This window comes from Oncorhynchus kisutch, linkage group LG10 (assembly GCF_002021735.2).
Source record: "Oncorhynchus kisutch isolate 150728-3 linkage group LG10, Okis_V2, whole genome shotgun sequence".
In the NCBI taxonomy this organism is placed as follows: Eukaryota; Metazoa; Chordata; class Actinopteri; order Salmoniformes; family Salmonidae; genus Oncorhynchus; species Oncorhynchus kisutch.
Window position 1 is genome coordinate 28570684 of NC_034183.2, and position 26996 is coordinate 28597679.

Consider the following 26996-nt stretch of genomic DNA (forward strand, 5'->3'; position numbering starts at 1 on the left):
GAGCTATAGATTGTTTGTCAAATTTCTCAAGTTCAAATCGAATTCTCATTAAGATAGTTGCTTGATTAAGATTTAATTTCCCTTGGTTAGCCTGGTGGGACGAACAAACAGCAGTTTGGCCAAGGCCCCAGGTCTCTGCTAAATTTAGTCATCACACATGAATCGAAAAATTCTAAAAGCTATTCGTTTTTGCAATAGTACAAATGAGCCGTACAGTGTTCTCAATCTCAATATCTTTTGGGGGAAATATTGACTGGTGGTCATATGAATCAATCTTTAGTTAAATTCTGGATAGTATAGTAAAACAGTACGATTGCGTGTGTAAGCTTTACCCAATTCCATGTCAGTGTTTAAAGAAAGAGCAAGATTGTGCAGTTCGATGGATTGCAAAGATGAAACGAGTAATAGATCAGTCAATGAACAGGTTTATAGCTGAACTATCTAGGAAAACTATCACGTGGGAAATAACGTGGCACAACAGACATCTTCTTTAACACCAACCATTTAATCACTACAAATGATGAAATAATGACAGTGTTTCTCATAAAGGGACACTTTCGTGGTCTGTGTGAAATCCTCCACCCAATAATCACCACATTGCAGAGGATGATATTTACAGTGTGCACATAATCATGTCGCTATAGTAGGAAACATATTCAACTTTCTACAAGGCTTCTTTCTTCAAAGACGTATTATGTCTAGTCAGTGTGCAAATTGCATAGTGTTTCATAGAACCTATTACTGTGATTATAATTACTGGGACAATACATAGCCTGGGTGTCAAAGTCTATGCAATTCTGAAGAGCTCCCTCCTGATTGTGACATAATATCATCACCTGAACAGCTTTCCTTTGACTGGATGTAATGTGCACAGATTCACCCTTATATATTCACATTAGCTCTATAAGTGTGTGTCTGTGTGTATGCAAGTGTAGAAGTGTGGAATTGGTATGCTTTTTAGAATTAGTTCAATTCAGTTATCCATGTTTAAATGTCGCCTTTGGGAACAACAGTGTTCTGAGTGAGAGTGCACCTAATTAACTATCAACATTAAATATCACAATTCCCTTAAATTTTTCATGAGGCCTATTTTCCAACAATGCAGCTTTCAGGGCTGGGAATCAATATTTCAGAATGTGCATTTTTCATAACTTCAGTGTAGAAAGCCTAGGTGCATTATTCATATCAGTTACAAAGTCTAAAAGTGACATTTTTGATATACTGTTTAATAAACACAAGGGTGAGTTTATGAGATGTGCTGATGGATCCTCCGACATGTCTCAGCTATGCTGCATAGCCAACAAGCAGGAAGTTTAGTCATTGAACAGAACAGAACATTTTTCTCTCTGAAGTCGTGCATAACACCCCCGTATTGCTTTTAAATTGCATCTGTTGGAGTGTTTCTCTCTCCTCTCCTCTCCAAACTCATATTCAGTCTCTTTCATTAGCAGGTTCTCTAAAAATCCCACCTTGAGACCTCTTTCTCTTCATCAACACTCTCTGTTTTGCTCATCTCGTTGACATTGAAACTCTGGCTTCTATCTTCTGCCCGTGTCGTCTCCTCCACTGAACTTCTATCACACTCCTTTTCTTGTTCCCTCTCTTCGATTATCTTCACTAGCCTATGGAACTTCTGGTCCAACTCATCTACCACTTCCCTCCCTCTCTCCTCCTCCCTCTCGCCCTCGCTTTCCAGTGAGCTCAGTGACCCGGCCCGGGAGTCCCCCCCCTCAAACTCATAGGTTTGCAGTGAGTCGTAGGGTGGCTGGGATAGGTCAGTCACCTGGTCCAAACGGTGCTTCAGGAAGTCCTCCATCCTCAAAGGCAGGGAGGGGTTACAGTTAGCCCCACCCTTTGCCCCTGCCCTGTTAGACACCAGGCCCCGGGCACAGCCCCACCCCCTGCCGTATCCCAGCATGCCTCCAGAGAGGCTCCTACCAAGCACGTACATGTTCAGGAATTCTGCACTGCCTGGATACAAAGTAGTCCCGGTCACAGGTATCCCTCCACTGCCCTGGTTTAGTGAACCCACAATGCTGTATGTTGACTCCCCCTGTGTGTTAGTGTGGGTGTGACTGCTATTTACTTGGCCAACACCAACAGTGTCTTCATTCTTCTCTGAGCTGGGGAGAGTAGAGGAATCTGTGTCTGTGTCATCTACTGCAGAGCTGGAAGCTCCAGTGGTGGTGGTGGTCTGTGAGGGAGAGGACTCTGTCTTGTTCTCCTGCTGCTCTGAGGAAGAGATGCTACTGCTGTGACTCTGGGAGCATGAGCCATTTGGGACAGAGTAGGTCAGAACCAGTGCTTCATCTGTCAGTACAGACTCAGGCTGTGTCTGGGGAGGAAATACACAATGATTATATGAGGAATTATAAATACTTCTGAGGGAGATAATAACAACATTATTACACCCATTATATATGAAAGTTAATATCTGACCCTGATTGGTCCCTGGTCCAGATGCAGCTGCTGTTGCTGGTTGTCAGTGTTGGTCTCCCTGCCTCCCTCTCTCTCTGTGGGTCTGCTGTCAGCCATCATGCTCTCTGGTCCTTCTCTGCTGGGGAACCGTGGCTCAGCAGGATTGAGATGAACCGTTCCAGGCTCTAGCAGATCAAATGTGCCCTGGTTCTGGATGACTAGGGAATTATTAACGTTACCCATCTGATGGCCAGGAAGCCCATAGGTTTCCATCAGTTTGGCCAGCTGCAGACCCGACTGGAATGGAGTGGGCCCCTCGGGAAGGTCTCTGAGGACAGGCAGGGTGTGGATGCTGTAGCAGAGGTGTCCGTACACAGGGGTTGAGCCTGGATGCCTGGGGTCCAAAGCAGAGTGTGGGGTCCGAGTCCAGCTGTACGTCCTAGCCCTGGCCTGATTCTGCTGGGTGTACCATCTGGGCAAAGAGATGAGCATAAGGCAGAGGAACACACATGCACGCAAGTACACACACAGACACATGCCCTCACACACACTACACAAACCAACGTCACAGCTCACATGTTCCTGCTGTCCTGCATGCGCTGTACTCTGTGCATGCTCTGGAGCGCAGTGATGTCAAAGGCAGCAGTGTCTGCCTCCCCTCCCCCTTCGTCATCGTAGGTAATGATGTTCTCCCTCACATCATCCTCCTCAAATGGGGAGTGGGAGTCTCGCTTCTGATGCCGCAGAGACAGAGACAGAGTACACACCACTAGGGAGGCAGGGAAGGAGAGAGGGAGAGGGAGAGAGGGAGAGGGAGAGAGAGAGAGGGAGAGGGAGAGAGAGAGAGGTACATGATCGTAAATACCACACACTGCTGTCCATTTCATGGGATACAGATCTTCAGATAGAAGGACAGACAACGAATAGACAGACAGATATACAGTATAGTGCAAACAGTACAAACAGGCATGTACTATACATTGATTTGACAGTAGTCCTACTACACAGAGAGTCTTACCCAGCAGGGTGGTGACACAGGCCAGCAGGGCCAGCAAGGTGACCATACTGAAGAAGAGTGATGGAGAGGCGGAGGGCAGGGGCAGACATACTGTCCGTCTCTCCCAGCCCCTGTCCCTCTGCCTGCCCCTCTCCTCGGCCTGCATGCCTCCTCTCAGACATGGACACACGGTCACGGTGACCGTCCCGGTGTTGGTGAGGCCGGACGCCCCATCCCGCAGCACGATGGGCACGTACAGGGTGAGGAGGGAGGAGGAGAAGCCAGCGAGGGGCTGCAGGGCCGACTGGAGCACCAGTCTCGCTGTGGCACCTGGGGTTAAATGAGACAGTAACACCAGAAACACAAGCCAGTCGCCAAGTCACTGGTACAGGAATGCCATTCTCCAGTTGCAATTAATATTAGAAGTTTGACAGGCTATACAGGCTATACTATGAGATGTAGGCACACTGTCATCAAGCATGTCAAAAAAAGAATCCCGTTGCAGAATTTCTGATTTGACATGCATTAGGCAGAGGGCTGAGGAGGGTGACAGTTTGACATGGAGGTTGAATATTGCTAGAGGGCACCTCCAATCTCCCTGATGGTGAGGTTTAGAGCCGAACTGGACTCTGGAGGGATGCTGAAGTGGACTGTGGCGTCCTGTCCTCCCTGGTCCCTATCCACCGCCCGCAGTACCTGAACAAGCTGGGAGACAGAGCAGAGAGAGGAGGACTTCTATTGGACCTCACAGTCACAGAACTGAGCCAATGGCATTGGAGAAAAAGAAGTCAGCCAATGGCATTAGAGAAAAATAATTCAGCCAATGGCAGGCTAGAGAAACAGGACACAGTGATCTGACATCAGTTCCAATTTAATAAGAGTTAGACATTAAAAGGAATAGGAAATCTTCAAAGACTTCTAAAGAGAATTGTCCTCTAAAAAGTGGAGTAAGAAAATGGCATTATGGTTATCAGCATGCGGGGCTATAGATAGATAGACTGATAAAGTGCAGTGTCAGACTTACATACTGTAGGTAAGTGTTAGCAGCAGCACTGACCTGTCCAGGGGTACTGGAGTCACACACAGACGTTGTGTACTGCCTGTCCAACTCTGGTGCATTATCATTCTGGTCCAGTGTCTCTATGGCAACCACAACTCTGGTCACAAGGTTAGGATTGTCTGGAACAGGGAAGGAGTGCCTGGTGAGTTCAACATCAACTTCATTACAGCTTTTCACAGCTCTCACCCAAGGGCTACAATGAGTGATATGGGGGGAAAACATGACTGTACTAAGCCAGAGTGCGTGTATTTCCTGGGGGCGGCTGAAGCTGAGAGGAGAAGGGGGAGCCTCATACCTCTCTGTGTGGCGATGACAGTGATATTATGCCACTGCTCGCGCTCCCGGTCCAACTCCATCACCGTGGTGATAAGGCCGCTGTCAGATGCTATACGGAACAGAGCCTCAGGGTCAGACTGAGGGTCAATAGAGTACCTGAGAGAGTGACGGGGGTGGGGGGAGAAAATGTGAGTGAGTGAAGGACAGATTGACTGACTGACGGACGGACTGACTGGTTGAGTGTAGGCTACCTGATGTTGGCGCTTTGTCCCGTGTCTGGGTCCACAGCAGATACCCGACCCACGCTGCAGACAGGAGGACAGTTCTCAGGCACATCTAGACGGTAACGTGATCGGGAGAAGCGTGGGGGCTCGTCTGCATTGAGGACCATGACCCGTACGTTCGCCCGGTCCTTAAAGGGACCCTTCCGTAGGAACCGTGCGTCCACTATGGGATTCATAACCTCCACTGAGAACGAGTAGGAACCGCACCTCTCATAGTCGAGCAGCTGAGGAGAGAAATACAGTACAACCAATTAGATTTGGCTTATGTTCTTCCCTATAACCAGTTTTGTCTACTAATTCTCTCTTTCTCCTTTGCTTGAACACTCTCTTCTTCTTTTCATCGTGCCCCTTCCCCTACCCTTGTTCCATAATTAATTTGCTCCCATGTTGATTCATCATTCCCACATTCTATCTCATACTCTCACCCTCATCTCACACACTTTGTTAAATGGAGCTTGCGATGCCCCATGTACTCGATACCACACAGAGGAAAACACAGGCTCACAACCTATTTTCTGGTTGGCGATTTCCAATTCAACTGCTAGATGGAATCTTCCATTTTTCAAATAGCTGTGCATAAATTCCAGGGTATTTGGATCTCTTTTTTTGTCTATTTCCAAGCAAACCAAGGTGAGATATGTTTTGTTTAAGTTAATTAAGTTTGTGACATTGCCTGCAATCACACAACAGGATTGCTAGGAAGAATGACTGAGGAAAAAAACATTAAGATACTGTTTCCAGACCAAATATTTCTTTATTCAAAGCATCCTATTATCAGACCTGATTGTTGCTGACTGAAGTCTCTGCAGGCAACACTGTCCTGCTGTTTTCTATGTCTTTCACTGAATTAACTTCCTGGTTAGAGTAGCTTGGAGGAGCAATGCTTAGTTTAGCCTCTCATTTTACACCATTGTGGATGTTTTTTGACTTGAGTCTGATTAAGAGCTATATAACTTATTGCTCACCTTGTTTAACACAATGACAGCCTCTTGGTCTCTTCCGGTGATGTTAAATGTGTCCCCCTCCTCTCCGTCCAGGATGGTATATTCCAGCATGGCATTATCTCCCAGATCAGCATCTGTGGCCGAGAGGCGACCCACCTCCACCCCTGGTGCTGCCAGCTCAGAGATAGAGAACGACCAGGCACCTACAGCGAGGGAGAGAGAACGAGAGAGCAAGAGAGAGAGAGAGAGCGAGCGAGAGAATGAGAGAGAGAGAGCGAAAGAGAGAGAGAGACCACACAGATGAGTCACAGGGCAGAGACAAACCATTTCGATCCTAAAATGAGAGTAGTCATTCCAGTAGTCCTCAGGGAAAATGTTTACAGTAATGATGAAAACCAGGGTAGCCTAGTGGTTAGAGCGTTGGACTAGGCCGTCATTGAAAATAAGAATTTGTTCTTAACTGATTTGCCTGGTTAAATAAAGGTCAAAGGAAAAAAAGCCAAACTTCTCTCCGAGTGTCCTGTATCCAAGGAAACGGCAGCCAAAGTGCAGTAGTCTGTGACAGGGTTTGGCAGTTGCCTGGCTCTCAGCGATGAGTCTGCCTGTCTCTCTTTGATTCTACACAGTAAGTGACTAACTGTAGTATTCCTACCGTGGTCTCCCTCTAAACAGTATGGAAAGGACACACCTTCATCTAATGACACTTGTTAATAATTCAAAGCTTTGCGAATTCAACACACACGTCTCTATCTCCACAGATGAAACAAATACGTTTGTTTAGACTCACTCTGTATTAGTGTCAGATAGAGAATCATGAACATGCCCACAGTGAGCTACAGTAGGACAGCTATAGTGCCTAATAAATACTGTGCATTTGGAATTATGAAATTGCTTGCGAGAGAGAGCGAGCGGGGGGGATGAAGTCAAGAAAGAGAGGAAGGGGAGAGTGTGACAGAGAGAGAAGGACATATATTACAGAGGAATGTATTGTTGGACTGAGAATGTTACATTCTGTAGTGATTCTACTGTCTGTTGGAGCAGAAACAACTGGATGGCAGATAAAATATGAATAGAATAGAATGCAGAAGCGCTTAGATAAGAAAAGACTTCATGATCTCTTACTGTTTTTCAGGAAGAGCTTCGTGTTGAGAAATCTCATAATATGTTATCAACTCAGATGGTGATGAAGATGACGGTGAGGAGGAGGAAGAAGAGATAAGCAGCTCATTCATGGAATTGAATCATTAGTTTGCAATGAGGAAACACGAGCCATATGCACACATCAAGGAACACTCCATAAAATGGCTTCAAAATCCACTATAAGCACAGCGCTGCTGTGTGACAATCCTGGCAGAGAAGATCCTAAAGGTGCTGTTAGTAGCAGCAAGAGATCAGTGCACCATCACAAGTGCCACATTGCAAAGCATTTCATCACTCTAATCATACACATACACACACACACACACACACACACACACACACACACAAAATCAGACAAGCACACATGCAAAATCAAAAACACAAGATCACACACACGCAAAATCACGCGCAGACACACAAAGAGAGAGAGAGAATACAGAAATATGTCATAAGAATGTTTCAACTGGAGTTATAGAAGTTGAAAGCCATAACCGCAATACCATGACAATGGCCAATAACAAAACCATAACTGTAATGTTCTCACTCTTTCTGAAGTGAGGGGGGTTGTCGTTGACGTCACTCAGCCTCACAGTGACTGTGGTCGTCCCTGACATCCCCCCCAGGTGCCCCCCCATGTCTTTGGCCTCAAGGACGACCAGATAGGTGTCCTGACTCTCCCTGTCCATGTCAGTTACAGCAGTACGCAGGACACCTGGCAGAGAGGACGATGAGAGGACAGTACATAAGCACATGATGCATTACATTACATCACAGCTGAAGGGACAAGCAGACCTAAATGCTGTAGTGGGATGAGTCACCTGCTTTAATGTCACATATAGCCATGTCACAAGCCTTTATGTCAGGGGTAGGCGACAAGATTCAACCCCGGGCTGTTTTTGTCGGAGCGGATGTTCGGGGGAGCCAGAACATAATTATAATATTTTTAGACTACAAATTGAACACAACTAAGCCCAAAAGGAGATTGTATTTACATTAAGACATGATTACATAGCTCTCTTTTTTTATTAGATCAAATTTTGGACCGCAGGCTACCTGTTGCTGACCCCTGCTTTATGTAGAGTACACAGAATACATACAGACCACAGAAGTTACACCATGTGATATTTTTACAAATCAAAGGGGCATACTGTAGTGACAGTTCATCAGCATGGCTACCATATGGTTAACATGTAGCTTGATAAGAGTCTGCATTGCAGGCCCACCAGACCTGTCTGAGGATCCACAGAGAAATACTGCTGGCCCTGGGTCACAGCATACACCAGCCTGGCACTGTTACCATACGTAGGGTCGTCTGCATCCGTGGCTGTCACCTGGATTATGGATGTACCTGTTAGAGAGAGATGGATTGGTGAGACTTCAGGAATGACTAATAAGCCCTTGAGGCAGCTTGTCTAGACTGTAATGTAAATCACAGATCAAGACTGAAGCTCTGTCTGTCACATGTAATACCTATATTGGCCATCTCGGGCACGGTGGTGCTGTATGGCTCGTTCTGGAAGACAGGAGGGTTGTCATTGATGTCCTGCACTCTGATGATGAACATGGACGAGGGTTCGAGGGCGTGGCCCGTCTGGCGGTCGGTTACCGTGGCGATGAGGCGGTACTGGTCCTTCTCTTCTCGGTCCAGGGACTTGGTGACGTGGATGTTGCCCGTGTTCCCATCGATGACAAACACAGACCCCACCCCCTCTCCTTCTAAGATGTACTTGGTACGCCCATCACCTCGGTCCATATCTGTGTGCAGCTGCAGGAGATATATGTGTATAGAGAGAGAAGTATAAAGTCAGAAAATATCTATGGATTCTGCATTGAGCCTTGCCTAATGAGTGGCATCAGTTCTCTATGATCCTTTTTCTAAAAAGAGGGTTTACAGTTGAACTTATGCTTTGTTGTTTGACATATTGTGTCCAAGCCACCACTGACTCAGAAAATGCATCCCTCATTTGCGTAATTGATCATCTACCTAAACAATAGTTTGTGAAATCAGCGGTTGAATCAAGTCCAAGATGTGGTGTTCAGTCAGTGTGAATTGAATGGCACCAGGTGTGAAGGGGACAGAGGGGGCCAGAATGTGTACTGATGCGTACAGCTAATTAACTCATTGGACCAAATAGGCCACCGGGGGATTGTTAGGGGGTGAGAGCACATGACTGTGGACAGTGGCCCCCAAATGTCGCTCTGTCTGTCTTCTGTTCTGTCCATCTGTCTGTTTTCGTTCCCTCTCTGAATCCATCTGTTTGCCTGTCTATGTATCTCTACCTTTGTCTTTCTGTCACCCTCTCTCTCTCAATTCAATTCAAGGGGCATTATTGGCATGGGAAACGTGTTTACATTGCCAAAGCAAGTGGCAATAGAAAATAAAACAAAAGTGAAATTAAAAATTAACATTTCAAAATGTCATATTACAGTGGGGCAAAAAAGGTATTTAGTCAGCCACCAATTGTGCAAGTTCTCCCACTTAAAAAGATAAGACAGGCCTGTAATTTTCATCATAGGTACACTTCAACTATGACAGACAAAATGAGAAAAAAAAATCCAGAAAATCACATTGTAGGATTTTTAATGAATTTATTTGCAAATTATGGTGGAAAATAAGTATTTGGTCAATAACAAAAGTTTATCTCAATACTTTGTTATATACCTTTTGTTGGCAATGACAGAGGTCAAACGTTTTCTGTAAGTCTTCACAAGGTTTTCACACACTGTTGCTGGTATTTTGGCCCATTCCTCCATGCAGATCTCCTCTAGAGCAGTAATGTTTTGGGGCTGTTGCTGGGCAACACGGACTTTCAACTCCCTCCAAAGATTTTCTATGGGGTTGGCTATGACTGGCTAGGCCACTCCAGCACCTTGAAATGCTTCTTACGAAGCCACTCCTTCGTTGTCCGGGCGGTGTGTTTGGGATCATTGTCACGGTGAAAGACCCAGCCACGTTTCATCTTCAATGCCCTTGCTGATGGAAGGAGGTTTTCACTCAAAATCTCACGTTACATGGCCCCATTCATTCTTTCCTTTACACGGATCAGTCGTCCTCGTCCCTTTGCAGAAAAACAGCCCCAAAGCATGATGTTTCCACCCCCATGCTTCACAATAGGTATGGTGTTCTTTGGATGCAACTCAGCATTCTTTGTCCTCCAAACACGATGAGTTGAGTTTTTACCAAAAAGTTATATTTTGGTTTCATCTGACCATATGACATTCTCCCAATCTTCTTCTGGATCATCTAAATGCTCTCTAGCAAACTTCAGACGGGCCTGGACACGTACTGGCTTAAGCAGGGGGACACGTCTGGCACTGCAGAATTTGAGTCCCTGGCGGCGTAGTGTGTTACTGATAGTAGGCTTTGTTACTTTGGTCCCAGCTCTCTGCAGGTCATTCACTAGGTCCCCCCGTGTGGTTCTGGGATTTTTGCTCACCGTTCTTGTGATCATTTTGACCCCACGGGGTGAGATCTTGCGTGGAGCCCCAGATCGAGGGTGATTATCAGTGGTCTTGTATGTCTTTCATTTCCTAATAATTGCTCCCACAGTTGATTTCTTCAAACCAAGCTGCTTACCTATTGCAGATTCAGTCTTCCCAGCCTGGTGCAGGTCTACAATTTTGTTTCTGGTGTCCTTTGACAGCTCTTTGGTCTTGGCCATAGTGGAGTTTGGAGTGTGACTGTTTGAGGTTGTGGACAGGTGTCTTTTATACTGATAACAAGTTCAAACAGGTGCCATTAATACAGGTAACAAGTGGAGGACAGAGGAGCCTCTTAAAGAAGAAGTTAAAGGTCTGTGAGAGCCAGAAATCTTGCTCGTTTGTAGGTGACCAAATACTTATTTTCCACCATAATTTGCTAATAAATTCATTAAAAATCCTACAATGTGATTTTCTGGATTTTTTTTCTCATTTTGTCTGTCATAGTTGAAGTGTACCTATGATGAAAATTACAGGCCTCTCTCATCTTTTTAAGTGGGAGAACTTGCACAATTGGTGGCTGACTAAATACTTTTTTGCCCCACTGTATGTCTATATACAGTGTTGTAACGATATGCAAATTGTTAAAGTAAAAAAGGGAAAATAAATAAACATAAATATGGGTTGTATTTACAATGGTGTTTGTTCTTCACTGGTTGCACTTTTCTTGAGGCAACAGGTCACAAATCTTGCTGCTGTGATGGCACACTGTGGTATTTCACCCATTATATTTTGGAGTTCATCAAATTTGGATATGGTTTCGAATTCTTTGTGGGTCTGTGTAATCTGAGGGAAATATGTGTCTCTAATATGGTCATACATTTGGCAGGAGGTTAGGAAGTGCAACTCAGTTTACACTTTTGTGGGCAGTGTGCACATAGCCTGTCTTCTCTTGAGAGCCAGGTATGCATATGGCGGCCTTTCTCAATAGCAAGGCTATGCTCACTGTCATGACTATCCTGACCAGGTCAGGTTACAGGAGACCACAACCCTACAGATTATCTCTCAACCCCAACAGAGGAGGAGAGATCTAGGGGTCTGAAGATGTGGGGGTTTTATGACCCCTCACGCCCCTGGTAAATCTTAGGCCACACAACATTCCTGTGTCCCCTCAATATGGAAAACCAACCCTCAGAACATTGAACATGCAATAAAGGGACTTTGGAACAATGGTTTCCGTCAGCCACAATGGTGGTAATGACGATAGATGGAATATGAAAATGTATGTCATTTTTGTTTTGTTATTAAAGGTTAACACATTGTATGTTGTGTGGAAAATGTCCAAATCAAAGAGAATGTTTTGGTAAAGATGAAATGTAAAGTTAGTTGTCTAAAATTGGATTTGAGTAAAATCTAGACCTTGCCCATAACTTGGTACGTCCAGAGAATTGCCCTAAAGGCGGTTACGCCCACATCTGACCCGGGGTTATAAAACCTGTGAGTGAAGAATTAACAGATGAGACTAAGTGACCCAAGCTGCAGTCGAGGTCTAAAAAGTCAACAAACCCAAAATGCAACACAAGTTTGAAGACAAAGATATATTTTTCTACCCAAGCTACGGATGAGTAGCTGTGTCTAAGCGGGTGAATTCAAGTCGAACCACCTAGCCCCCACTCCCCATCGAATCGTGGTATCTACAATGTTTCATTCCTACGCTGTGAGCTCTGAGCTACAGAGCTGTCTGTCCTCAGAAGAGCCCTTCCAGAGCGAGGGCGAGGGAACAGACTCCTAAGCCAAAAGGACACTGACATCGTGAGGATGACCAGAGAGTTGCATCGGAGAAGTGCGTCATTGAGCAGCCTGAATGGTCCACGCGGAGAATCCACGGAGACCTTCCCCACGTAATTACATCATTATATGCTGACCCATAAGAGCGGCAGTTTGGGGCAAGGCTAGGGTTAGAATAAGCATAGCTGACAAATTCACCCAAATGTATATTTCTCTTGTGTACTTTTTAAATTTTCTCTCTCTTTTAAATCCCCATTTTGGGTAACACGCGCCATAGTGTGTTGGCCCGTTATACTAAGTTCTAAACAATAGCCTAGAATGTGTTTTTGTGTATGTATCTTTTATCATCATTTTAGCTTTCTAGTAAATAAATACTCAACTAAAATTGGTGTGGTAGGAACTCATTGGTGAGACCCGGGTCCGTGCAGATTCCCGGATTATGCGTCGTTCAGAACGAGACTGTAGAGGTAACTGATTAATTAGCGGCTGTTGTAAAATCGATCGAGTTAATCGAGTTAATTTGGGAAATAGAAACTCAATAAAACACATTTTCCCATGGTGCCCCAGGTTAATGAGTTAATAATTGGTTGATTCAGCTAATCACGCAATTAGAATCCTTTAATCATTCGATGAGCAACGTCACGACATCACTGAGTCTGTACATAGTCAAAGCTTTCCTTAAGTTTGGGTCAGTCACAGTGGTCAGGTATTCTGCCACTGTGTACTCTCTGTTTAGGGCCAAATAGCATTATAGTTTGCTCTGTTTTTTTGTAAATTCTTTCCAATGTGTCAAGTATTTATCTTTTTGTTTTCTCATGATTTGTTTGAGTCTAATTGTGTTGCTATCCTGGGGCTCTGTGTCTGTTTGTGTTTGTGAACAGAGCCCCAGGACCAGCTTGCTTAGGGGACTCTACTCCACGTTCATCTCTCTGTAGGTGACGGCTTTGTTATGGAAGGTTTGGGAATCACTTCCTTTTAGGTTGTTGTAGAATTGAACGGCTCTTTTCTGGATTTTGATAATTAGCGGGTATCGGATTAATTCTGCTCTGCATGGTCTCATTTTGATGTTTGTCCCATTTAGTGAATTCTTGGTTGGTGAGTGGACCCCAGACCTCACAACCATAAAGGACAATGAGTTCTATAACTGATTCAAGTATTTTTTGCCAGATCCTAATTGGTATATCAAATTTTATGTTCCTTTTGATGGCATAGAAGGCCCTTCTTGCCTTGTCTCTCAGATCGGTCACAGCTTTGTGGAAGTTACCTATGGTGATGATGTTAAGGCCGAGGTATGTATAGTTTTTTGTGTGCTCTGTGTTCCTGGCGACTGGACCTTTTTTGGAACACCATCATTTTTTTCATCGCTGAAGATCTAGGTGCAGAAGATCTAAGTGCTGCTGTAGGCCCTCCTTGGTTGGGGACAGAAGCACCAGATCATCAGCAAATAGTAGACCTTTGACTTCATATTCTAGTTGGGTGAGGCCGGGTGCCCTCACCAATTTGTTGATATCTATGTTGAAGAAGGTGGGGCTTAAGCTGCTTCCCTGTCTCACCCCAAGGCCTTGTGGAAAGAAATGTGGTTTTTGATTATTTTAACCGCACACTTATTGTTTGTGTAAATGGATTTTATAATGCCGTATGTTTTTACCCCAAAACCGCTTTCCATCATTTTGTGTCAAAACTTTTTTGAAATCAAAAAGCATGAGAAGACTTTGCCTTTGTTTTGGTTTGTTTGTCAATTAGGGCGTGCAGGGTGAATACGTGGTCTGTCATAAGGTATTTTGGTAAAAAGCCAATTTGACATTTGCTCAGTACATTGTTTTCACTGTGGAAATGCACAAGTCTGCTGTTAATGATAACGCAAGGTTGCTGTTGACGCATATTATTCTTATTCTTATCTCTTCGTTTTTTGGGCGGTGGGGCATTTTTCTTAAAACTACATTGTTGGTTAAGGGCTTGTAAGTAAGCATTTCACTGTAAGGTCTACACCTGTTGTATTCGGCGCATGTGATAAATAAAATTTGATTTAATATCCCACAGTAGTTATTGGGGTGAAATTTGTCTCTCTTTCTGAGAACGCACCTCTGACAGTCCATCTGCCCATCTGTTTCTCTCTTTCTGTCTGCCTACCTGTCTCTGTGTGTCTGCCCATTTGACTTTGCAGTGAAGAGTGCTAGCTTGTTCAGTATTGAATAGCAGTAGGGGGATATTACAGGGAGCTTGGTGGGTAAAAGGCCAGACACACAGAAATAGAAAGCTAAAGAGATTACTCAGCCTTCATCACACAAGGAAGGCTTTCTGACCAGGAACCTTCACATCTTGCTCCACTTAAGGCACTTCTGCACATGTTCATAATCCACTAGGCTTACTCACATCCCATCCTTTCCTCCCCTCCACTGCAGACCCTCCATCTTAGACCAACACAACCTCTGTCTAATGAACCACAAATGATTATTTTAACTATAGTAAGTAGCATGGGTTGTTTGATATTTGCTGAGCAATATTACTGCAGGTTTTCACATCAATTAAGGTCTGTATATATACTGTAGGTTCTTTCATATGGAAACAGCTTTGTGGTCTCTGTGGTTATTACATTTTTCACATGAGAATTACGCACAAGCCAAGCCATGGGCAAGGAAAATTGTTAATATTATTATGTGACATAAGCCTGGAGAGAGCAAGCATAAGAAAGTATTATGGCCCCTAGGCCTTTAATCACATAGCTGTGCATTTATTCTAGCCAAGAATACCAAAATGGTGCATAAAAACATTGGTATACATGTCAACTGTAATTCATAAACCCTGGGTGTATACAGCCAAGTGTGTCTGTCTGCAACTGTGATATGTGTGTTAGAGAGAGCGAGTCAGTGTGTGTATGTGTGTAGTTGAGCGTGCAGTTAGGGATTAAAGAAACACACGATAACAGACAGTAAGAAATGCTATATATTCTTCCTCCTTAAATCTGCTTTGATTCGGATCCCATACATCACCACGAGAGACATCTTTGTCAGTCTCCTTCCCTATCTTACTCTCCTAACACCCTTCCCTCCTAGCCCCCACACAGTATCTCACCAACCCCTACCCTCTTAGTCTCAATCTAATTGCTAGCTCAGTCCTGCTGTGCATCAGTCGCCATGGCAAAAAGATGTTACTCTGTGGGGTTAAAACTTAACCAATCCATAAAAACATGTATTTTTTTGTTGTTGAAATGATCTCTGATAGAATTCCCAGACGGCTACTTTCCCCAAGCCATTGTCCCTCTCCCCCACTCTCTTTCATCTCAATGTTCTCTTCTCTTTGCTCTTACAGTGTGGCAGGGATCTTCAGTCCATCTTCACCTTGCTGATTTTCTCTCCCAGTAAAATTCTCATTCATTGCCATGATGTATCTTTCAAACGGCATAGCACACACACTCTACACATGTATGTGAATCTGGGCATTGATGTATGTATGATCTTATCAAACTCATAGCCCTAACAAGCTGGAACATGTTTGACATAACATCCAAGCAACATCCTAGCCATCTCAAGCCCTGAATCAGACTTGCGCACTTACTACAACAACAAGAAAGAGTGTCTCCACCGACCGCACTGACATCCCTCCCTGACTGTATCAATAACAGGCAGAGAGGAAGATGAAACATTTACGATGTGAACACAGTGTTGGTTGGGGAGGCTCCAAACTGTGGTGTCACAATAAAGTACGCTGCCTGCTACTGTGAGTTGGCAGAGTTCCCTGTAAGCGTCACAGCTAATATAATCCACACACACACTAAAGCTGCCAACAGATGCATTAGCAGCCCAACACTTTGCCTGTGAAGTGCTACAAGTAACTTCCACAGATCTAGATGGTTCAGGTGTGCTCTGATTTAAAACCTCCAATCATCTCATCATCACACTGGCTGAACACTGACTTCCTGTCAGCTCTGTGGTGTTGTTGGTGTGGTGCGACCTACCATACTTATTGGCTAACCTTAATGAAGTAAAGTATGTCAACTGACTAGTAGTGTACTGAAGTGGTTCCCAAACTGTGGGGTGTGCGAAGGACCACCCCGCCCTACTTACTCCTGGAAATTGTAGTAGTAGAATGCACAAGGTGCTATTTGGGAATTGGGTAGTGCATCAGCAGTTTTCCTCGTCATGTCAGTCATTGCAGGCCTTAGAGAGATCATTTCCAGATCAACTAGCCCGTGTCAGCTAATGCTTTTTAGCTCGGTTTTTTAGCCCATGTTGTAATGTTTGGGTCAATCAAACATCACATAAACACACATACATTAATTTAAGACATGGCAAAATGTGTAGAATTGTAGGAAATAAGCTTTAAATCTGCAAAATTGTCTCTCTGCCAACAAGAGGGGTGTGAACATTGTGTGTCATAAACAGTGCTTGTGCCTATAGAAATAGACGTGGGGGGTACCGGATGTTCACCATGAATGCTAGAAGGGGGGCTTGAGTGAAAAAGTTTGGGAACCCCTGGTGTGCTATATCCTCAGGCTGTTGTTCTAGGAATTTACCAAATATACATTTATGGATATTTCTGATAACACTGAAATCATGACATTGGTTGTGAATAGGTCTTACCCGTCCGATGAGCACTGGCTCTGGTCCTCTGTACTCCTCAATGACAAAGAACTGGTTCCACTGCCAGCTCCGCTTACGACGAGAGCGAGACCCCACCCCTGTTAGAGTTAACCCCTCCCCCCGAGAGACTAAGCCCCGCCCAGAGATACTCTCTGGGAGAACTCTGAACTCTGGATGCGAGACAGTCTGGAGTTTCACATGATGCTTGGGGTCTCCATTGGCCTCTGCCTCCATGGAATGCTGGGCCTCAAGTGACTGAGTGTGAACATCCCCATTATCCACATGGTCACTCTTGGATGTAATTACATTCCATATCTTTCCAGGAGTCAAAGTTGTTTGAAGGGTAAAGTCTGGAGTTTGAGTTGATATCTGTACTATTTCATCCACGCCATTCTTTTCTTTGTCTGTTAATCCAGGAGTCAGTGGGATGTGGGTTGTCATAAGAACCTCAGCATTCTGACCATGATTCACCAGAGAGTTTTCTGCAGCCCTCAGTTCAATTACGTCTTCCTGGCTATTCTGAGCTGTAATCGGTAACCTAACAGTTAGTGAACTACATCCTCGCTGCTCCTCCCACATACAAACCAAAACAAGAAGAAGCACTGTTGGGGTGGTCATAGTGGAGGTGGTGTGTTAGTCAACTCTATTCAGAGATTTTTTTATCCTCTCCTTGGATTCTGTTTGTCTTCTCCCCACATTGTGATTTCCTTTGCTATCCGCAGGGTCAGTCTTTATTCTGGTTTACTTTTCACTCTCACACTAACTCATTCCCGTTCTGCTGTACACATGATGCAGGACTCCCTCCCACGGCCGCAGCAGAGCGGAGCTGGATTACCTGAGTAGAGAGATAATTAGAGTAATCTTAGCTGTTTTAATTAAAAGGAGAGCAAACAGCTCCGAGGTGCAGGAGGCATGAAGACATGCAGAGATGTTGACACTATTCTCATTAACTCCTCAAGGCCTGAGGAGAACTGGCTGCCATTTTACAACTACACTTTGTGGGGAATATATTGCAATAGTCTGTACTGTCTGCACTGTGTTTTTGCATACAGTCTATGTGGAGATTTGTCCATCTTTTAGTGTTTAGTGAATTTGAAGGATTAGACACCACAGTCATCAGCTTATAGAAAACAAGAGGCTATGTTCAGTCTGTTGTAAAATTGCAGCATACAAATACCTATTATCTATTTATAACATAATAAAACATTACAAGGGCTCATAGATTCTCGTAACTAGTAACAAAGCATTACATCTTTTGGTTTAAAGCGTCACTGAATACTCATTGACAGAATGGGGCACATGAGACTATTGTGTTAGGTTATGAGCTCATTATAATGCATGTAAAGGAGATTTGTCTCTGGAGGCTGAGTTTGGGCCTGAAGGGCAGAGGGTGGGGCACAGCTCCACTACTTTACTGTGTCAGACACAATTGCCACTCCATCAGATGATTGATGTCGTCCTAAAGATGGCCTCCTCATGCCTCAATGCCAAGTAGTGGAAGAAGTCCCCCTTCAAAGATTAATTGGACTCATACATATTTTAATCAATTTCTGTCATCATTTCCCAAAAGTTTAACGATCCGAGTTTCGTTAGTATTAGAGTCAGACCCTGGCCATCGATCTTGCAGGCTTTGTGCAATGAAGGCTGTCACCAACTTAAGACTGAAAATGTGTAATAAATATCTCTCTCACTCTCACTCTCTCTCTCACTCTCTCTCTCACTCTCTCTCTCACTCTCTGTGTGTGTGTGTATGAATTCGTCACTGTCACTCTTTACATTTCCCTCTCTCTCATTTAACACACACTCATATACAATCGTACATATTTATTTCTGTCTGTAAGAACAGAATGGCTGCCAACCTACAATCCCTGACTTGGCATGCCCAAATCCTATGTTTATATTGAATAGCCTTATCTGAGCTCCATTTTACTGTGTAATTAAAACATCTGCAATTGTATTACAAAACCATTCATTTAGATGCACATGAGGGCCTAAGTTAAAACACTATTAACCCAAAATGACTGTGTAATATTTATCAGAATGTTTAATTTATTAAATGTTTTTATGTTTATGACAGGAACAGAATCCTCATTCATTCTCATTCAGCAATTGCCCTAGTTTCTTAACGCTTGATAACAAAGAACTAATTTGAGCTATATATTCGACTTTGTTCTACCCCTCCCTTCCACATGAATTCTTTCGCCGAAGAGAAAAATTAACTGTTTAAAAGGAATAATGCTATTTTTTTGTATTTTGCACACATTAATGCCACTTCATCAATATTAATGCCAGATGTGCACTCAGTCTCTCTGAGCCGATGTGTCTGTTCCCTCATCTTTAAACCATCCCATATACTGTATCTCCACTAAAGCTTTTACAGACATTCCCTTTCTTCTGTATAATGCTGCATCTTTGAATCCATTAATAGTACTTCCTGGCCCATTTTAAAACAGTTAGCTTTAGTGTTGTTCATATTGCTCTCATGTTTACTGCTCCACAATTACAGAAAAAACATGTCATTTAATATTATTTTTCAGCATTTGAGATGTAAGTGTTAGTGAGAAACATGTGTGAGGGGATCGCTGGAAAGAGATATAGAGCGATAGAGATAGATAGGCAATGAAAGACTGAGGGCGAATTTACTGTTGCTGGCTCGGAGGGGGATGATGAGTGTCACACAGGCCTAAATTGCAAATCGCTGTTTCAGTCTCACTTCACTCTGTGTCTCGCTTCACTGCAAGAAAGCTGTTTCATTTTTTATTAAAAATAGACTGTGCATGTCAAGCCTTTACATATATAGAGAGAGAGGAGAGGGGGGGGGGGGGTAGAGAGAGAGATACAGAGAGAGGAGAGGGGGGGGGGTAGAGAGAGAGATACAGAGAGAGGAGAGGGGGGGGGGTAGAGAGAGAGATACAGAGAGAGGAGGGGGGGGGGTAGAGAGAGAGATACAGAGAGAGGAGGGGGAGGTAGAGAGAGAGATACAGAGAGAGGAGGGGGGGGGGGTAGAGAGAGAGATACAGAGAGAGGAGGGGGGGGGTAGAGAGAGAGATACAGAGAGAGGAGAGGGGGGGGGTAGAGAGAGAGATACAGAGAGAGGAGAGGGGGGGGGGGTAGAGAGAGAGATACAGAGAGAGGGGGAGGAGTGGGAGGGAGGGGAAAAGAGAGAGGGAGCGAGGGGGAGATAGAGGAAGAAGAGAAGCGAGAGGGGGTATGTGATGAAGGGAGAGCTTGGCTGGCTTAAGCAACGAAGACAGGCAAAGAGATTCTGCTCCACCCGTGCGTCTCCCTGACATTCTCTTCTTCCTTCCATTCATCTTAATGTTTTAAGACTGCTCTGCCTCTCTCTCTCTACCACCTTCTCTCGTTCTCTCTCAGTGTGTAGACAGTCCTCCCATTCTGTCCAAACCAAACTGATGAGGCCTCACTGTGACTGTACTCAGCACATCACTCATCTTGCTATTGTCAACATCTGACATTCAGACAGTCAGTCAAAGCCTAAGTGGTATGACAACCTCCCAATCAAAGTGCTGTGTTGTGGCAGACGTGTGCTCGCTCTAACAATGTGTTAGTGTTTATGACTCAGCTGTACATTCACTTGACAAATTAATGAGTTCAACAAAGACTCTGGTGAATGGGGACTGGGGAATATCTATACTGGCCGTGTGTGTGTGTGTGTGTGTGTGTGTGTGTGTGTGTGTGTGTGTGTGTGTGTGTGTGTGTGTGTGTGTGTGTGTGTGTGTGTGTGTGTGTGTGTGTGTGTGTGTGTATTATGTGCTGAGTGGAAATGACTGATAATGATCTTCTCTTCTCCTTTTTGATGTCCAAAGTCAAAGTGTTGTTGACGTGCAAATGTGGTACATGGTGCCTTATTCTAAGGGTCTGTTATTTCTCTCCCTACTTCCTCTCCTCTTGTGCCACACACACACACACACACACACACACACACACACACACACACACACACACACGCACACTCTTCAAAGCTGTTCATTAGCATACTGTAGATAGGCCTACACTGAACAGCCTGGAGCACAACCTTGTCTTGTTAGAGAATTCTGGAGCTGTGACCCCTCTGACGCATGTTAATGTGATTTACACACTTGGTCTAACTATAATAATGAATGCAACGCTAACAATTGCGAGCTACTGGCGACGCGGAGGCAAGCTCATCATTTTCATTACGCGAGCGCAAATCCGTGCGGAACCAGTGCGGTCTGCAGGTGAGCGTTTTTTGCGCGCGCTCCACAACGCACGAGTCCAGGAAGGACAACAAGCTCAAACAGTCTCATGTTAAAATTAGACATTCATCCATGTTTCTCAAACGTTTAATTTCGAAGTTGTTCCAAACCTCAAATTTCCAAGTATTTAAGGTATTAGCCATTAACTTCAAAATCTTAAGGTTAGGCATTAACTCTGAATGGTTAAGGTTTGGGATAGGCTTATAAGAAAAATATCTTGCACCAGAGGCAGATGCTTACGCCCATCCACCATCTCCAAGTGCCACTAAGGCACTGTTGGCCTTAGTGGCCGGTTTCCACTTCATCTGATGATGTCCTCAGACATGGATGGACACCTATACTAAGCAAAAATATAAAACACAACATGCAACAATTTCTAAGATTTTGCCAAGTTACCGTTAGGGATGTTACAGTGACCATATAACCGCCACACTGGCAGTCACGAGTCATGACCACAGTCAAATTCCATGTGACCATTTAGTCACGGTAACTAGGCGGTAACTGGTAGTTATTAGTAGCCTACCAAACTTGCTAACGGACAGTCGCTAATGGTCTTGTACTCAGCGCTCTCTAATCACTATGATATCAACGCAAATGCAATCAAAAATCAAATCAAACACTTCATGAGAGCCCTGGCATTCAGAGCTTGAGCGGAATAGGATCACCTGTTGCTCAGTGACAGACAGCTCCTCATAGCTGGTTGATGCATGGAATTAAATCAATGTTCCTATAAGCCCATGTTGCGCAACATTTCTACAGGCTATGCTATAAAACAGAGTTTTGATGGCCTCTATTAAAAAGAGGATACAATCAGATTTCTATACGCTAGGCCTATTATATTTATTTCTCATCTTTCCTAATATGAAGCACATTGTTTCTCTTTACAACCGGAGTAGCCTGCCTGGCTGGCATGAAAATGAACCATGGGAAAAGCCTCCTCCATTCGCTATTCAAGTGCATACGGATTACAATGCTTTCCTCCCCCTGCACCTGTTCCAACAGATAATAATGGCCCATTCTAAATCCAAACTAATTTCACACATACATTATTTAGTGTATGTAGTCTGATTGGAGTCAGAATACTATCACTTGTGAATGATGCCCAGAATGTGCAAGAAACAGAGCAGAGCGCGTGCCTTTTATGCAACTTTTCTTCAAATGATTATTATGTATTAGAAAATCAAAACATATAGCCTAACATTGGTATCACAACTAAAGTTGAATTTAGTAACTCTAAATGAAGCATATAGGAGGACCTGTTTCTTTGTTAACTGCTCAACACAGAATAGCCGCATGTGTTATGTATTAGAAATACTCCTTCAAATCCTTTGGGGAAACTATCCTTTCTATTTTATTCAGCTAGGTTCCATTTTATTGTTCTCACTGTAAAACAATATAAAATAATGCCACGGGAATAAGCAATTCTTGCCTGCTAAATGAACTAGTATAGCCCACAGCTATATGGCATTGCCAGATTAGGGCCTAACAGATTATGCTATTCTGTTCTTCTGAAATAGGCTACATTTCCTTCATATCATTTTGTTTCTTTAGACCGGCCTAAAATAAATCATTGACGTATTGTGATGGTGTAGGCTATATTAAAAGTATTTATTAGACGTTTTTATAATGTAGACGCTCCATAGATGCGCCATAGGCTATGCGTGGAAGCCGGAGATGCTAAATGTGTTTGTTAATTAACAGTCAAATACCGTGAGATCGGCAGTTATTTGCATGACAAAATGTCATGACCGCCACAGCCCTAATTACAGTTCATATAAGGATCATATCAGTCAATTGAAATAAATAAATTAGGCCCTAATCTATGGATTTCACATGACTGGGCAGGGGCGCAGCCATCGGTGGGGCTGGGAGGGCATAAACCCACCCACTTAGGAGCCAGGCCCACCCAATGGGGAGCCAGGGCCACCCAATCAGAATGAGTTTTCCCCATAAAAAGGGCTTCATTACAGACAGAAATACTCCTCAGCACCCCTCCTCAGACAATCCCACAGGTGAAGAAGACAGATGTGGAGGTCCTGGGCTGGCTTGGTTATATGTGGTCTGCGGTTGTGAGGCCAGTTGGACGTACTGCCAAATTCTTTAAAACGCTGTTGGAGGTGGCTTATGATAGAGAAATAAACATTTAATTCTCTGGCAAAAGCTCTGGTGGACATTCTTGCAATCATCATGACAATTGCACAAAATTTGAGACATCTGTGGCATTGTGTTGTATGACAGAACTGCACATTTGAGTGGCCTTTTATTGTCTCCAGTACAAGGTGCACCTGTGTAATGATCATGCTGTTTAATCAACTTCTTGATATGCCACACCTGTCAGATGGATGGATTGATTATCTTGACAATGGCTAAAATGCTCACGAACAGGGATGTAAACAAATATGTGCACAACACTTGAGAGAAATAAGCTTTTTGTGTGTATGGAAAATTTCTCGGATCTTTTATTTCAGCTCATGAAACGGGGCGGCAGGGTGGCCTAGTGGTTAGAGCATTGAACTAGTAACCGAAAGGTTGCAAGTTCATATCCCGAGCTGACAAAGTAAAAATCTGTCGTTCTGCCCCTGAACAGGCAGTTAACCCACTGTTCCTAGGCCGTCATTGAAAATAAGAATTTGTTCTTAACTGTAGCAAAATAAATGGGACCAACATGTTGCGTTTATATTTTTTTGTTCAGCGTAATAGTGACTTGTCTGGGTAGGAAGGGAAGCTGACTATCACATTAAAACAGTCGTTACTAGTTACCACAGCAACAAAGTCATAAAGCCCACCTATTTCCACAATTTATCTTCTTAAAATCTGGTTTTAAACCTAACCACAGAGCTAACCTTATGCCTAACGCTAAGCTTAATTAGGACCAAAAAGCTTTTTATTTTTTTCATTAATGTTTACGATATTTGTGGTTGTGGAAACCCATAGGTACCATATGTCAAATCTCCGCGCTTTAGTTTAGTCAACCAGAACATCCGCAGTTTGGTCCCTTCCAACGGATCTCCTGGATAACTCTGTATTATGTCTACATTATTATGTCTGCTAAAACAGCTGACATCTGAAGACAAACATTCTTATGCACATTGTATTTGACATAGGCGCGCGCGCCACACAATTTTGGCTTTTTGTCAGATTCACCACCATGGAACATGTATCGACATTGGAAGAAACATTTATTCGCATGCATAAATCTGTCAACAGCAGCTATAATAAATTGAATAACTGATACCCCATTTATTCCGTGAAATGCATCGGCTACAGTGAAAGTAAGCTACAAATAAACTGAATCCCATTATGAAAAAGAAAACGTTTTGTCCCGATGCATATTTCTCATGCGAATTTCAATCTTACCTTTTAATATATATAATTGGGTAGCTCCTTCGTCTGGCAGCGATTTAAGTAAACGCGCTGAATGAAATACAACTAGATTCCAAAGTGGGGAAGCCGGTGTTCTTCACTGGGTGCCTTTAAGCGCGCGCTCTCAATCTGGTGCTCGTGAGACTGTTCCAGTAAATGACATATCACTCCCCCTCTTTCCTCACAGACCCCTATCCTTCTCGCGCGGCTGACAGTTTGATTCTCGTTTTTGGGGATATTGTAGGCTATTTTTTCAGCCTTCATGCCACAATGTAATTGTGGGCATGTTTGCTTTGCATCCTGTGAATGCGTATCCTATTCTTGTACTTTCTCATCCTAGCGCCTGTGATCCAGTATATATTATCACTGCAGTTGCATGCATCAGCCAAACGTAAACAATGTGGTCTTTTTTTGTCATGGGAAAGTTAAATAGTTTTAGAGCCAGGAAAATAGTCTGTCAGCTTGCAGCCTTGCACTCTTAAATAAGAATGCTCAGCAGTAGTCCTCTCCCCATCAGTTACTCTTCAATTGTCTCTTCAATAGCTGTTGAAAGAGGGACAAAAGAATATGCTGAGTTGAGTAAAACTGAATACATATATTAGGCCTATACTAATGTGGTAGTAAACCATGACATGTGTACACAGGGGGAAAAACTGTTTTAGCAAGACTGCACAATTTCCCAAGTGCATGGAACCCCTGGTGGCTGTAATTGTTATGTCTGGTCTGTGTACTGAACCTTACTTTTCCTGATACATTAATTCAGCCATGAAAAAGGGAGAGTTGCACTATGGCTGTTTTCACGGAATTAAAATAAATATACACTGCTGTTCAAAAGTTTGGTGTCACTTAGAAATGTCCTTGTTTAAAAAAAAAAAAGAAGCATTTTTGTCCATTAAAATAACATGCTAACTGCTAGCTTGCCTGCCCGGTCTGCTAACTGCTAGCCCTTGCTAACTGCTTGCTAACACGGTCTGCTAACTGCCAGCTTGCCTGCCCGGTCTGCTAACTGCTAGCCCTTGCTAACTGCTAGCTTACCCTGGTCTACTAACTGCTAGCCCATGATAACTGCTTGCTTACTAACCCGGCCTGCTAAATGCTAGCTTGCCCTGGTCTACTAGCTGCTAGCTTGTTTAGCTCTGGCCTACTAACTGCTAGCTTGTTAGCCTGCTAACTGTTTGAATCGCCGTGTCCCCAGCCAGCCCAACAACTCACTGGCCCCATATGTTCACTTGGCCACGCATGCCTCTCTCTAATATCAATATGCCTTGTCCATTACTGTCCTGGTTAGTGATTACTGTCTTATTTCACTGTAGAGCCTCTAGCCCTGCTCAATATGCCTTAACCAACCATGTTGTTCCACCTCCTACATATGCGATGACATCACCTGGTTTAAACATCTCTAGAGACTATATCTCTCTCTTCATTACTCAATGCATAGGTTTACCTCCAATGTACTCACATCCTACCTTACCTTTGTCTGTACACTATGCCTTGAATCTATGCTATCGTGCCCAGAAACCTGCTCCTTTTACTCTCTGTTCCGAACGTGCTAGACGGCCAGTTCGTAGTCTTTAGCCGTACCCTTATCCTACTTCTCCTCTGTTGATGTAGAGGTTAATCCAGGTCCTGCAGTGCCTAGCTCCACTCCCACCCCCCCAGGTGCTCTCATTTGTTGACTTCTGTAAACGTAAAAGCCTTGGTTTCATGCATGTTAACATTAGAAGCCTACTCCCCAAGTTTGTTTTACTCACTGCTTTCGCACACTCTGCCAACCCAGATGTCTTAGCCGTGTCTGAATCCTGGCTGAACCCTGAAATCTCCTTTGCTAACTATAACGTTTTCCGCCAAGATAGAACTGCCAAAGGGGGCGGTGTTGCAATCTACTGCAAAGATAGAAAGTAATACAGAACTCTGCAGGCTAAGTCTGTACCCAAACAATTTGAGCTTCTACTTCTAAAAATTCACCTTTCCAGAAACAAGTCTCTCACTGTTGCCGCTTGCTATAGACCTCCCTCTGCCCCCAGCTGTGCCCTCGATACTATATGTGAACTGATTGCCCCCCATCTATCTTCTGAGCTCGTGCTGCTAGGTGACCTAAACTGGGACATGCTTAACACCCCAGCCATCCTACAAACTAAGCTTGATGCCCTCAATCTCACACAAATTATCAATGAACCTACCAGGTACAACCCCAAATCAGTAAACACAGGCACCCTCATAGATGTCATCCTAACTAATTCGCCCTCCAAATACACCTCCACTGTTTTCAATCAAGATCTCTGCGATCACTGCCTCATTGCCTGCATCCGTAATGGGTCTGCGACCAAACGACCACCCCTCATCACTGTCAAACGCTCCCTGAAACACTTCTGCGAGCAGGAATAGATATAGTCCTTGGTTCACGCCAGTCCTGTCTGCCCTTGACAAGCACAAAAACATCCGGTGGCGTTCTGCATTAGCATCGAATAGTCCCCGTGATATGCAAATG

The 26996-nt window shown here is 43.9% G+C and overlaps 1 protein-coding gene across 1 annotated transcript; it reads right to left on the bottom strand.

The window, feature by feature from the left end:
• Positions 1-418: 418 nt before the first annotated feature.
• On the bottom strand, positions 419-25048 carry LOC109898005 (cadherin-24). The gene is made up of 14 exons (XM_020492727.2): positions 24503-25048; positions 16908-17742; positions 8590-8884; positions 8348-8467; positions 7664-7831; positions 6001-6182; positions 5003-5259; positions 4771-4907; positions 4473-4594; positions 4003-4120; positions 3437-3745; positions 2995-3187; positions 2440-2890; positions 419-2335 (listed from the first exon to the last, which is right to left on the bottom strand). The coding sequence occupies exons 2-14, from the start codon at positions 17523-17525 to the stop codon at positions 1457-1459; spliced, it is 3849 nt and encodes a 1282-aa protein (XP_020348316.1). The 5' UTR covers positions 17526-17742; positions 24503-25048; the 3' UTR covers positions 419-1456.
• Between the last annotated feature and the right edge of the window lie 1948 nt (positions 25049-26996).